This window comes from Apostichopus japonicus, chromosome 21 (genome assembly GCF_037975245.1).
Source record: "Apostichopus japonicus isolate 1M-3 chromosome 21, ASM3797524v1, whole genome shotgun sequence".
Classification (NCBI taxonomy): Eukaryota; Metazoa; Echinodermata; class Holothuroidea; order Aspidochirotida; family Stichopodidae; genus Apostichopus; species Apostichopus japonicus.
The window spans coordinates 11,036,636-11,052,361 of NC_092581.1; the positions used below are offsets into that span (position 1 = coordinate 11,036,636).

General features: G+C 34.5%; 1 protein-coding gene across 1 annotated transcript in view; it reads right to left on the reverse strand.

The window, feature by feature from the left end:
- LOC139962568 (uncharacterized) overlaps window positions 1-15,726 on the reverse strand; it is a 111,030-nt gene that overhangs the window by 67,242 nt on the left and 28,062 nt on the right. Inside the window, exon 23 of the mRNA XM_071962681.1 lies at window positions 14,570-14,686. Coding sequence (XP_071818782.1) covers window positions 14,570-14,686 — 117 coding nt within the window. The remainder of the gene's footprint in view (window positions 1-14,569; window positions 14,687-15,726) is intronic.

Sequence of the window (15,726 nt, forward strand, 5' to 3'; positions counted from 1 at the left end):
TATCGCTGCCTTCGTACCAGAGTGAACAATTGCAACGTTTGCGTAGCATGGTATGCCTTGATGTCCAATAGTGTCTCTGTAAACTTTATAGATATCTAAAGCTATCATAGGGAAATGCAAGATATCTTTCAATTAATTCAATATATCTTTCAATGAATGAGACACATCTAGGTCGATATGTATTGATTAGTTGATTGATTGATTATCGCGGTAGAACAAAAGGGAATGTAAAATCACTTACTATGAGACTGTCTGTGTCAGTCAGTTTTGAGCGCTGACTTGAAGAAATTAATGCCTCTGATAAGATTTTGTTTTTCTTACGAAAAAACTTTATTTCTTGCATCTGTGTACAATTAGTTCAAAATTTAATGTCGATTGCTTAACTTTAATGTATGCAAATCCAGACCCCGCTAAAAAGGAAAAAAACTCCGAGAGACGATCATAATGGCAACTAATGGTTACATATCAATAGAAATATATGAATTTCTGACCAATACATTTACGAAGAGCTGACGTCATCATCATCATCATCATCATCATCATCAGCATCACCATCACCATCATCATTATCATCATCATCATCATGGCCACTAATCAATAGAAATATATGACATTCTTACCAATACCTTTACATTTTTTTTAAAACGTATTCATATCATTACCGCTATTTTCAATGCATGTTTTTTGCTTGAAAACTATTCATACCATCTGTGTTAAATGAATATATAAATCTCGAATAATTTTTAAAGCATATTTGAAGCAGAAATTCTTAAAAAATAAAAATACATGTAAACTGCGCAAATTTTGCCCTAATTAAGCAATTGGAAAACATCTATCAGTCCACAATTATATCTGACCTATACCATTGTCATTATTTTAAGGAAAAACATCTGAGGCTCTTCATCTTTAATGTGTCTGGAAATATCTATGGATAAATGGTGTAACAATGTCAGGCAATAGTCAACTGTTGCCTAAATGTAATATAAACAACAGTTGTTTTGGAGAAGTTTCAAGAATTTATAAAGCAATGGATTATTATTAACATTAATTCCTGCACCGGGAAGCCTACGTCCTCGTAAATAAAACAATAGATTAACATTTATGCCTCCACCGAGGATCCTACGTCATCACAAATTAAACGAGAGATTAACATTAACATTTCTGCCTGAATAGAGGAGCTGACGTCATCACAAATTTAAGCCTTTAACTGGCTATCTAAGAGATTAATACTTTAAATCTGAATAATTTGCCCAAAACAATAAAACGGAAATAACTATGCAAAGCATTTACTTGCACTAAACACGTTCTTGGATAATGACATATCGAGATAAAACTACCCTTGAGAAATGCAAATTCTTACTTTAAAATATCTACATTGTTATATAGTGTGATGTAAACCTTAACATTGTAGCGATGTTAATTACACGGTAACAGTTACGTTGTTAAATGTGTCGAAAAGATTCAACATTGCTTCAAAAGTAGGAAAATAGTCAATCACCCTCCATTTTACCCAAATGTTTCCTCAAAATGGAGGGTCCACCCGTCCCCTTAGGCCCTGTTCACGGGCGACATAGCATCCTCGTCCCCTAGGTAAACACCCACTGTTTTGAATTGCAATAATTTGTACTTTAAGATGGCATGCTGAAAAGTACTTATCTCGGATATAGATTGATTATTTCACATGGTAAAGTAGTTGGTCACGTCTCTGTGTTAGTTTCTACATACATACCTACATACACCCACACACACACACGCATACATACATACACGCACACATACGGCACCCATTAAAAACATACAAACATACACACACACATTAAACATTATGTAGGCCTTATCTTTAAAACAAGAAAAGAGAAAGAAAATTCAAGATTTTAAACAGTCAAGTCGTATTCCCGCCACCTTCATCGTCAAATCCAAATATCATTCGATACTAATGTATTGGCCAGTATCAGTATGTATTGTCATCTATCCAATCTAGATAGTTATGCACTCGTGTGTAGATTCCAGGCTTATTTGGATCCGCACAACCATATCCCCAGCTTGTAATACCGATGACTTCAAAGAAACCGTTGTTATCTACCACAACAGGGCCGCCACTGTCACCCTGTGGAAATTAGGAAACGACAATGAAGATTACCGACAGTATTGATAATGATAATGATAATGAAAATGATAATGATGATGATAATGATGATGATAATGATGATGATGATGCTACTGCTACTGCAAATGCTAATGTTAATGCTAATTTTAATGCTAATGCTGATGCTCATGCTAATGCTAATACTAATGATAATTACAATGACAATGAATATGACAATGAAAATGACAAAGACAATGATAATGATAATTTAAATAGTGTAAACCTTGTCAATTTCAGTTCTAAAGAAGAAGATGTAAGCATGACAGGAATCACAATCTTAGAAATCCACTTGAACCTACAAATAGTTGTTCCCTCACCTGACAAGAATCCTTGCCACCTTCTGGTAATCCTGCACAGAACATACAACATTCTATGACATCACCATCATACCATCCAGGTTGATTACACGTAGTCGTATCGATGATAGGCACACTGATCTCCTGTAATGTTTCATCTGGAACAAATACTACCAGAAAATGATTAATGTATTAATCTCTACCTTGTAGGCGACAAGAAATATGTCATTTTCAGAGAGGCAAACGTTTAGAAAGAAAAACAAAACAAACAAAGGAGGAAAACTGAAAGAAACATATTAAGAAGGATGAATAAAAACATACCTGTTTGTGAATATTCCTTTAGTAAACATGGCAAAATTCAAATGATTACTTTATTACTTTGGAAGCCAAGGTTTGAAACCACTTCCAAAGTGTTTTAGGTCCATTTGTCATGATTGCACTTGAGAACTCTTAAAATGAAAAATGGCAAATTTCATATATTTAATCTGTATCATATTGGCATCATAAACTGAAGACTTGTTTACCTGCTAGAACAAATACAGAGTAATGGCGACACCTACGGTATAGTTGAAATATATGCTTAAGGTTATACCTTCTTGATCACCCCATCCTGTAATCCAAACAGTCGTCTCAGCCGGCCAATCTTGGGAAGGCAAACAGGCAGGCAGTATGAAATCGTTGAATTCAACATCAACCGATAGTCTCAACAAGGCAATGTCATTGATATAGCTGAACTGGTGGTTATAGAAGGGGTGAGTTAAGATGTCGAAAACGTTGAAACTTTGTTGGCTGTCATCAAAAGCATCGACCCGAAGATTTCCGAGGACTACTTTATACTCTTCCACATCGATATTATAATCACTATATGAACAACAAAATAGCGAAAGTACAAACCTAAAAGTGTGAAACAACAGTAAGATAAAATAATTCGGAAAATAAAGAAAAAAGGGTGGAGGGTGGGGAAAATGAACGAAGGAATAGTTTCAAACGGCGGTAACCATGTTTGAGGCACAACTCTACCTTGTGAAAATATCACGTCTTTCCCCATCATGTGACATATAGATGAGTTACGACGGTTATCAATTTGCATGTGGCTTTACTTCCTTAATATTCATTCGAAATTGCGACTATGGAATAGTAAGACGTTCAACAGCCTCCCGTTCTCACCACCCCATCCCCTCCCTAAAGAAAAAGTAATTAAAGATATAATATAAGATATAGAAGAATATAAGATAATAATAAAATTAAAGATATTGCATTTGTGATTAAATGAAACTTTGGGTCTAGTGATTACATCAAACCTCTCACGACGCCACATATGCTCATGATGATAACAAACCGAGGACGGTAGCAACGGCAACTTTCTGTTATGCCATATTATCATGGTAAAGATTCAAGAAATTTGTTCTTTTTAAAGCAATTATACAGTTCGCATTGTATTAACTGTTGACTGAGATAAAATTATACGGCAGAAACTTGTTCCATTGAATTTCAAACTTCACCGGACTGACAGGGGCAGGGGCTGAACTTTTATTGAGATGGGGGAGGGGGCTAACGGAGGATTTCATAAACGAAGGAGGTGGTGAGGTCCTCCATTCGTTGAAGGTGGTTCTCATTTAAGAGGCGAGGGCTATCAAAATTGCAATACAACACGGAAATTCGAACGGTTTACAAAGAGTATAGGTTTGGGCATGGAATAGTCGACATTTTGCATATTCCTGTCTGAACCACCTCTGCATCAACAAAAGTAACCTTCTTCTGGTGAAGACCTCATACCCACCCGTTTTCTGCTCCTCACGTTTTAATATCTGCCTCCACCACTTAGTTAAGTCAGAAAAGAATCTCCAGGATTTTACTTACTCAAAACAGTGTGCTGCACTGAGCACCCATCTTTTGTTTAGAAGAGTTCCACCGCATGTATGTATCTCGGATCCACCATTATCTCTGCGAATACTTACTTGCCAGGGCCACTCGCCAGGTTGAGCTGCAACACCACCGACAATACGAGAAGAGTATTGAGTTTGGACACCACATCCTATATTCGAAAACAAGTAAAAAGAAAAGGAAGTACTCATGGATAAATAGAACGATGGAACACTTCAAAGTACATGGTATACTTATTATTATAGGTATACATAGTTCATGTTTATATCCAGAGATCCTTTGTCTATTCAGATAAAATAGTAGTCATATCTTTAATTAGTGTTAACTTTTTACTCTTGAACATAATATACGGCACGTAATAAACCTTTTACATCTGTTTAATAATTCAATTTTTGGGATAATCATACCAATAAATATCAATTTGTATGTAAAGGCATACTTTTTCTCACAAATTCTTCAAATAAGGTATCACCTTTCATGTAATCATTAATTTAAAAAAAAATACAATCGTACCACAAAATCTCTTACCTAAACATGTGAGACTACTCTCATCTACGCCATTTCCACAGTTCGGTGCTTGATCACAAACAGAGGATTCAGGAATACAAACACCATTTCCACAGTTATACGATTGCTCGCAATCAAGATCTGTTCAAAAATGACATACAAGTTGTGAAAATTTGGTCACACTTTCTTGGTCATTGCAAGAGACGACATATATATCCCACTTGGCGTATATCAACGTTGATTAAATCAAACGATATTAGGTATTTATAAGGCTTACATTAATATATACCTTAAAAACAAAACCTATAAAAATGTAGTGAGAATTGCATCCACCATAACAACATAATCAAGGGCGGATGCAGGATTTCAACATGGAGAGTGTTCTCATGGCCCCGAGGTGGTTGGTGCATTCATATTAAGGTTACCAGATGTGTATTTATACTAAGTCTTCACGCAAGTTTGTACTGATAACTCCTTTTTCCTTTTTTGTTTTCTGTTGTGTTGAAAGCCGGAAGGTGTAATGAAGGTAGCAGAGGATGTACATTCCCTGAATCTGTCCCTGATAATGTATGTATACTAACTGGACTGAGAGGTATTGACTGCTGTGACGGAACAACTAAACCCTTGAGAAGCAAACGACTTGTCAGTCTCAAATCGAAACCAGAGAGAGTTCCCAGTTGATACAATCTGTACTTCATATGTAGGTCCTCCTGACCAGGACAGTAAGACTTGTTCTCCAGGTATATCTCCATCACCTACTTTAATGAAATCAAAACCCTTTTCCGTGTGTATAAATTCACAGACAACGTGCAGCTGAAGTCCTTGATACGTATTGAAAACCATCTCATCCTGATGGTCATTTGGATAATCATTTGGATATAGTAATGATGTCACTTGTGTTTCTGTTTCAACAAAGACGGAACTCTCTGTGAAAAGATGGAAAAAAGGAAAGAAAAGAGAAAACAAAATCAATATAGTATAACATCAATATAATATCGGATCATGTTGCATTCATTGTGATAGACAACGGTGTGTGGATCAACAAGCGATATGGGTACAAAGTTAAATATCAGCACATGTTATATGTGGCAATCTACAACAAAACCTAGTGTTTAAGTGACCTAAATTGCGGTAGGCCGATATAGTGGTATTTCAAACAATTATTGTGTCTATGATTTAGGTCCCTAACTCATGCCAATTTCATTATCATTGGAGGTATATTTCCTTCAAAGACAAATGTGAATTTGAGGGCGTAGATATACCTTTGTTTTCAGGGGCCGAATGCTTTTGTACTTGTGGAAAGGGGTGGAGCCCACTTCGCTGCTGGGTGAATTTATGTCATCAAGACTATCTAGCAAATGATGTAATGTTCTTTTTTTTACGTTTCATTAATCTCACTCATTTGTTTCAAATAAGACAAAGACATAAGACATACCTGTAAAGACGTTTACACGTTTGACCTTGATGTGTACGTTCGTGCATACCATTACAAAGCTAACAATCAAAGCGGTGGTCAGTAGTTAGTTATATTACCTTGATATAAAAGTATCCTCGCTACTGGATACAAAATTGCGACACAAAATCATACCATAGATGCAACCCTCTGACAAATTTCACATGGTATCAAATTTATGAATGCAAAAATCTCTAAACTACAAAAATCCATCCAGAACTTTATAGGTCACATATCTCTATGTGCCTAAAGCGAGAATAACGTTGTAAAAATTCACTAGCTTTCACAACCTAACACCCATCCAACCATATGTCATTCATAGAAAATGTTTATTGTTTGTGAAGGATACATGCGGAGGACATTTATAGATGATCTGTGCCAATTGGACGACACGTATGCCTAATGACAGAGTGATGATATAACGTAGAAACCTCAATATTGCAAGTTGTAGTCTTGTACATTTTTGGGACTTTAACTTTTGAGAATCTATTAGAAAATAACTGTGTGGGTAACAAGTGCTATCTGAAAAAAAGTTGTAAGACAGATAATAACAAGTATATGTCTGCTTTATGTGGTACGTATCATAACGACAACTATTTGAATGTCACGGACTGACGTAGAAAAATCAAACGACTCGCATTGGCCGAGTGTGCCAAGTGACGGTGAATTTCATCATATTGTAACAGTGATGACGTTCAGGTCCATAGAAGTAAACAACATATAGTAAAACCCTGTAGTATTTAGACTTATACATATAGTGAATGATATAACGTTAATTCCTACATATTGCAAATTGTTATATTGCAACTTGAGATGATCATGTAAACATTGTTACCGTCACAGTCTACTTCGTCTTCTCCATAATAACAGTCATAGTAGCCATCACACACTGAGTTGTCTGTAATACAGGTTCCGTCGTTACAAACAAAGCTGCCTGGATCACAAGTGTTGACTGAAATATACATAAAATACGCAGAGTTACCAAAGTACAACTATTCACATGAACCGATGCATATCCGTTAATTGTTAACTGATTGGATGACACTTTTGCCTGGTGACAGAGTGAGTGATATAACGTAGAAACCTAAATATTGCTAGTTGTAATCTTGCAAATTTTGAAGTATTTTATATAAATAATAACATTAACATCGCATTGTCCCTCATTTTCTCCAAAGCTTTAGTCATAGTGTCCATCACAAACAGACTAAACTACATTGTAAGTCGAATTGTAACGGAAAAAAGAGGAAAAAGAACTGTGTGATGAACAAGTGCTATCTGACAAAAAGATGTAATGCATATAATATCACGTATATGTCTGCTATGAGTGGTTCGTATTATAACGACGACAATTTGAATGTCACGGACTGGCGTAAAAAAAATCAAACGATACACAATGGTCGAGTTGTTAGCTTCTGCCAATAATTAGGATAAGAAAAATGAGATACAATAATGGTATCACTGATATTATCAGAAGCAACACATATTATTAATTGTCACTAGCATAGTTTAAGAGAGTTAATAGTCGTTTTAAGCAAATTAAACGATAATGATAATGGGTCGCATTTTAAATGAGTAGGATCAATGATTTCTGTACATATACCATACAAACGGCACTACAATACCGTCAACATTACTTTCTTTACACATATTATATGTGGAAACCTTCTACCTGGATAACATGCTTGTGTACTCTCGTCTTCGTCGTTTTCGCAGTTTTCGACTCCATCACAAACATCAGAGTTTGGTAAACACACTCCATTCATGCAATTAAATTCATTTCCACAGTTCAATTCTGCAAAGTAATTGAATTTAGATTTCTACCAATTTCCAACAGTTACAATATTTAATGTGCTAGGTGAGAGATTTTCTTCACCAATCAGAACAGCTTTAATTTTTGGGAAAAATAAATGGTTTCTTATTGACAATTACGACGCACATTTTCACAAGCTTTCAACATGCTAACTGTGTAAGTGTGTAGAGTGTTGAGTACACTAATAGATATTATACAGTACGTTTCAGATGATATCCAGAAAATCATTCGCTATGCAGAAATCAAGTTCCCAAACTTAGTTTTACAATACACAAGTCATATTGAACAAACCTTTTAATCATGGTAATATTAGCAAATATCAGTATCTAAAATCGGACAACAATGAATATGGTGATATGTAAAAATTGACAAGGCATTCGCTCTTTCTTATTCTAACAAGATGGTAAAAGAGAAGGTACGTACCACTTTGTGTAAGATTAACAACTTCCACGAGAGCAAAAAAACCTTGGTCAGAAATAATACCATCGGCTTCAAATATAAACCACAAAGAATTTCCAGTTGATAAAACCTTCAACTCATTGTAAGATGGTCCTCCAGACCAGGTTAAGAGAGGTTGCTCCTCCGGTACGGTACCCTCGCCAACAAAAATGTAATCATAACCATTTTCAATTTCGATAAAATCGAAACTCAGTAAGAGTCTTGAATCTTCCAAAGTTGAGAAAACAAGTTCCATCCGTGCGTTGTTTGGATAGAAGGATGGATAATTTAGTGACGAAAAGTTGTAGTAAGTTTGAATAAAGATTTCTTCTTCAATATCTGTAAAGTAGCATATAAGAGTATCGTCAAACTTAAAAGAATATTACTAGAAATATTACTACAAACAGTTTTATAAAGAAAGGTGAGAAAAGAGAAAATGGGAATAAAACTAAAGTAGATAAAAATGAAAATAACATTTTGAGAAATAAACAGAAGGAAATATATATGTTCTTTGACTGAAACATTTATTCCAAAATTATTAGAAAATAACTGTTTGGGTAACAAGTGCTATCTGAAAATAGTTGTAATACAGATAATAACAAGTATATGTCTGTTATGTGTTGTTCCCCTAGAAGTAAACAGCAGATAGTAAAACCCTGTAGTATTTAGGCATATATATATATAGTGAATGATATAACGTTAATTCCTACATATTGCAATTGTTATATTGCAACTTGAGATGATCATATAAACATTGTTACCGTCACAGTCTATTTCGTCTTCTCCATCATCACAGTCATAGTAGCCATCACAGACTGAGTATTCTGGAATACAGGTTCCTTCGTTACAAACAAAGCTGTCTGGATCACAAGTGTTGACTGAAATATATAGAAAATACACAGAGTTTTCCAAAGTACAACTATTCGTATGAACCGATGCATATCCGTAAATTTTTAACTGATTGGATGACACGTATGCCTGGTGACAGAGTGAATGATATAACGTAGAAACATAAATATTGCAAGTTGTAATCTTGCAAATATTAGAGTACTTAATATAAATGATATTATTAACATCGCATTGTCCCTCATCTTCTCCAAAGTATCAGTTATAGTGTACATCACAAACAGACTAAACTACAATGTAATTCCTATTGTAACGAAAAAAAGATAGGAAAAAGAAATGTATAGGTAACGAGTGCTATCTGACAAAAAAGATGTAATACAGATGATACCAATTGTACGCCTGTTATGTGTTGTTCGTATCATAACGACAACTATTTGAATGTCACGGACTGATGTAGAAAAATGAAACGATTCACATTGACCGAGTCTTCCAAGTGACGGTGAATATCATCATATTGGAACTGGGATGAATTTCATGTCCCAAGAAGGAAACAACAGATAGTAAGATCCTGTAGTAGTTGTTGTTACTTTTTTGTCCATTGGTCACATTCAAATTCATTAAGGAAAACATTAACATATTTGACAGTTGATCTATCATTCATCTTACTTAAGTCGTGATCGACGTATGTATGTATGGTACAGTTATGAGTGCAGAGTACTTGAAATATTGAATTTCTACACTACAAACAGATGCCTAATTGACGTAATTGTAGTAGGCCTATAATAATAATAATAATAATAAAATAGTACTTATATAGCGCGTTCATCAGCAACGCTGTTCGAAGCGCTTAACATGAATTGAAACATTTAAAATACAGGAAACAATCAAAAGCAAATAGTATAAAAATATCTCCTAAAAGGTATATACCATAAAACTTATAACAGGATAGAAAAACTCATTAAAGCTATTGTGATACAAAAATACTGTACAGTTCAAAATCAAAGGCAATTCTAAAATAATCTGTTTTCAGCGATGTTTTAAAACTGGCAAGGCTTGCGCAGGTACGCATTGAATTCGGCAAGGCATTCCATAGCTTGGGAACACATACTGAAAATGCCTTGTTCCCAGTTTTTTCTTCTTTTTTTCATTTCTTGAGAACAAATAACGGAAACAACATACATTGGTATGAACCAAAACATATCCGTTAGTTTTTAACTGCTCGGATGAATCATAGTCTTTGTAACGCGGTGAAGATATATAACTTTTATACCTAAATATTGCAAAACTCTGCCAATAATTAGGATTACACAAAAGAGATACAATAATGACATCACTGATATCCCCAGAAACACCAGATAGTATTAATTGTCACTAGCATAGTTTAAAAGAATTAATACTTGTTTTAAGCGAGCTTAACGATAATGATAATGGATCGCATTTTAAATGAGTAGGATCAATGCTTTCTGTACATATACCATAGAAACGGTACTACATTAAGGTCTACATTACTTTATATACACATATTATATGTGGAAACCTTCTACCTGAATAACATGTTTGTATACTCTCATCTTCGTCGTTCTCGCAGTTTTCGACTCCATCGCAAACATCTGAGTTTGGTAGACACACTCCATTCATGCAATTAAATTCATTTCCACAGTTCAAATCTGCAAAGAAATTGAAATTAGATTTCTACCATTTTCGTACAGTTACAATATTTTATGTTCTAGGTAAGAGATTTGCTTCACAAATCAGAACAGCTCTACTTTTTTTGTGAAAAATATGACGTTTTTTTCTTGACAACTGCGACGCACTTTTACCCAAGCTTTCATATTGCTAACTGTGTAGGTGTGTAGAGTGTTGCGTACACCAATATCTCTTCTACAGTACGTCTCAGAAGCTATCCAGAAAACAACATTCGGTATGTTGAACATAAGTTCCAAAGAACATTGTCGTTCGATAATGGTAATATTGAATGGAGATCCTTAGCAAATATCAGGAATAAAAATCGTTAACAAAAAGGATCATCATAATAGTTCGAATCGGGTAATGCTGTATATTGTCATATGACGTCTTTAGTCATTATGCTTACAAAAGGTCAAAGAGAAGTTAAACAACACTTATTGTAAGATTAACAATTCCAGAGCAGAATAACCTTGGTCAGAAGAAATATCATCTGCTTCGAATATTAAACCACGATGGATTTTCAGTTGATAAAACCTTAAAGACGTTGTAAGATGATCCTGACCAGGTTAAGAGAGCTTACTCCTCCGTTTCGGTCCCATCGCCAACAAGATATAAGCAAAACCATGCTTAGTTTCGATAAAATCAATTAAAGGTTATTACGGCAGAGCAAACACGTCCGTTTCATACCGTATAACTACAATGTGTCTATCATTTAATACATTTCCAACAATAGTTAACCTTTCTTCAATAACGAAATATTAAATGCTTTTTCAGAAAGGAAAGCAATGTATATATATTTTGCCAAACATACCAGTTTGTGAATCAGGTACGACCTCAATACTTCCATAGAAGCCTGGACGTGTAACAGAACCATCTGAATCAAATATCAACCACATTGAATTTTCAGTTGATAAAACCTTCAGCTCATTGTAAGATGGTCCCCCTGACCAGGTTAAGAGGAGTTGTTCCAGTAGTTCATTTCCATTTCCAACATAGATAAAATCATATCTACGTTCAATTTCGATGAAGTCAAAACTCATGAGGAGTCTCGAGTTTTCAAACGTTGTGAACATCAACTCGGTTCGATGGTTATTTGGGTAGTCGAATGGATAATTGAGTGAAGTAAAGTTGTATGACGTCGTGATGAAGATTTCCTCTACAAAAATCGAATAGGGAGAAAACACAGAGGTATTAATTGTGGACACCTTTGGAAAAGTTGAAAAATATCTCAGGAACTTTACTTCTGTGATAAAATGGTCATATTCAGTTGAATCGTTAAGACGTAAAAGATTCATGTATGGAACGAGACGAATAATATGGCTGCAGTAAGTCGAAAAGATGAGGTGGAGCAATATCATTCTGAACTGGGAAGATATTAGCAATTAACAAAGTAACAAATATCAAACAGATTAAATTGCAATATAAGTCTTATTGTAACGAACAAAAGTAAATAAAAAGAACTGTTTGGGTAACAAGTGCCATTTGGATAAACAGATTTAATGTATTCAGATAATACCATGTGTATGTCTACTATGTGTTGTTCGTATCATAACGACAACTATTTGAACGTCCGGACTGACGTAGAAAAATCAAATGATTCACATTGGCCGAGTTTGCCAAGTCACGGTGAATATCATCATATTGTAACGGTGATGACGGTCAGGTCCCTAGAAGTAAACAACAGAGAGTAAAACCCTGTAGTATTTAGGCTGATATATATATATATATATATATATATATATATATATATATATATATATATATATATATATATATATATATATATAAATATATATATATATATATATATATTATATATATATATATATATAAATATATATATATATATATATATATATATATATATATATATATACATATATATATATATATATATATATATATATACAGTGAATGATAACGTTAATTCTTACATATTGCAAATTGTTATATTGCAACTTGAGATGATCATATAAACATTATTACCGTCACAGTCTATCTCGTCTTCTCCATAAATACAGTCATAGTAGCCATCACACACTGAGTTGTCTGTAATACAGGTTCCGTTGTTACAAACAAAGCTGCCTGGATCACAAGTGTTGACTGAAACATTTAACAAATACGTACAGTTACCATATTGGTCATGTGATCTGTGCTAATAACGTGTATCTATGCCTTTGAAATCAGAAAAGTGTGCAAAAGCGTGAATTTGAGTTACCTCGCTCATGCGTAAGTGAGCATCGCTACGCGCTACAGAAATAGTCGGTACACCGCCTTCAAGTTTGTTACAACTTGGGGAGAAGTTTATTTAAAATACCATTTTTACCATTGCATTCTTCCTCATCTTCTCCATTGAAACAGTCAGAGTATCCATCGCAGAACCAGTTAGCAGGAATGCAGGTTGCATCGTAACAAACAAAGCTGTCTGGGTCACAAGTGTTGACTAAAATATTAAGAACATAAGGAGAGTTACCAAAGTACAACTATTCGTATGAACCGATGCATATCCGTTTATGTTTCACTACTTGGATGACACATATCCATAGTGACAGAGTGAATGATATAAATCTTAACATTCTAGTAGTAAACAGATAAAGCTGTCTGGATCATAAGTGCTAGCTGAAACATTCAAACAAACTAAGCACAGTTACAAAGTACATCGTATACTATAACGAGTGATATCGAACAGTAAGCCGTCGAACAGCACATGTCCGTTAAACGGATTCTAATAGCGTTAACATAATGTGCAGGTCTCACTGAAAGATAGTCTATAGATTTTGACTTATAATATTACACATTGATGAACCAATGCATATCCAATATTTGTTGACTGCTTTGATGACACGTATGCTTATTGATAAAGTGAATGATATGACGTTAATTCCTACATATTGCAAATATATGAACATTGTTACCGTCACATCCTATTTCGTCTTCTCCATAATTACAGTCATAGTAGCCATCACAGACTGAATAGTCTGAAATACAGATCCCGTCGTAACAAACAAAGCTTTCTGGATCACAAGTGTTGACTAAAATATTAAGAACATAAGGAGAGTTACCAAAGTACAACTATTCGTATGAACCGATGCATATCCGTTTATGTTTCACTACTTGGATGACACATATGCCTAGTGACAGAGTGAATGATATAAACCTTAACATTCTAGTAGTAACAGATAAAGCTGTCTGGATCATAAGTGCTAGCTGAAACATTCAAACAAACTAAGCACAGTTACAAAGTACATCGTATACTATAACGAGTGATATCGAACAGTAAGCCGTCGAACAGCACATGTCCGTTAAACGGATTCTAATAACGTTAACATAATGTGCAGGTCTCACTGAAAGATAGTCTATAGATTTTGACTTATAATATTACACATTAATGAACCAATGCATATCCAATATTTGTTGACTGCTTTGATGACACGTATGCTTATTGATAAAGTGAATGATATGACGTTAATTCCTACATATTGCAAATATATGAACATTGTTACCGTCACATCCTATCTCGTCTTCTCCATAGTTACAGTCATAGTAGCCATCACAGACTGAATAGGCTGAAATACAGATCCCGTCGTAACAAACAAAGCTTTCTGGATCACAAGTGTTGACTAAAATATTAAGAACATAAGGAGAGTTACCAAAGTACAACTATTCGTATGAACCGATGCATATCCGTTACTTATTAACTGCTTGGATGACACATATGCCTAGTGACAGAGTGAATGATATAAACCTTAACATTCTAGTAGTAAACAGATAAAGCTGTCTAGACCATAAGTGCTGGCTGAAACATTCAAACAAACTAAGCACAGTTACAAAGTACATCGTATACTATAACGAGTGATATCGAACAGTATGCCGTCGAACAGCACATGTCCTTTAAACGGATTCTAATAGAGTTAACATAATGTGCAGGTCTCACTGAACGATAGTCTATAGATTTTGACTTATAATATTACACATTGATGAACCAATGCATATCCAATATTTGCTGACTGCTTTGATGGCACGTATGCTTATTGATAAAGTGAATGATATGACGTTAATTCCTACATATTGCAAGTATATGAACATTGTTACCGTCACATCCTATCTCGTCTTCTCCATAGTTACAGTCATAGTAGCCATCACAGACTGAATAGTCTGAAATACAGATCCCGTCGTAACAAACAAAGCTGTCTGGATCACAAGTGTTGACTGAAATATACAGAAAATACGGAGAGTAACCAAAGTACAACTATTCCTATGAACCGATTAACATATTTTGATTGTTAACTGCCTGGACGACACGTATGCCTGGTGACGAAGTGAATTATATAACGCAGAAACATAAATATTGCAAGTTGTAATATTGCAAATATTAGAATACTTATTATAAATAATATCATTGACATCGCATAGTCCCTCACCTTCTCCAAACTAACAGTCATATTGTCTATCTGAAACAAACTAAACTACAATTTAATTCATATTGTAACGAAGAAAGGAAAGGAAAAAGAAATGTATAGGTAGCGAGTGCTATCTGAAAAAAAAAGATGTAATAAAGATGATAACAAGTTTATGTCTCATATGTCTTGTTTGTATTTTAACGACAACTATTTGAATGTCTGACGTAGACAAGTCAAACGATTCACATTGGCCGAGTGTA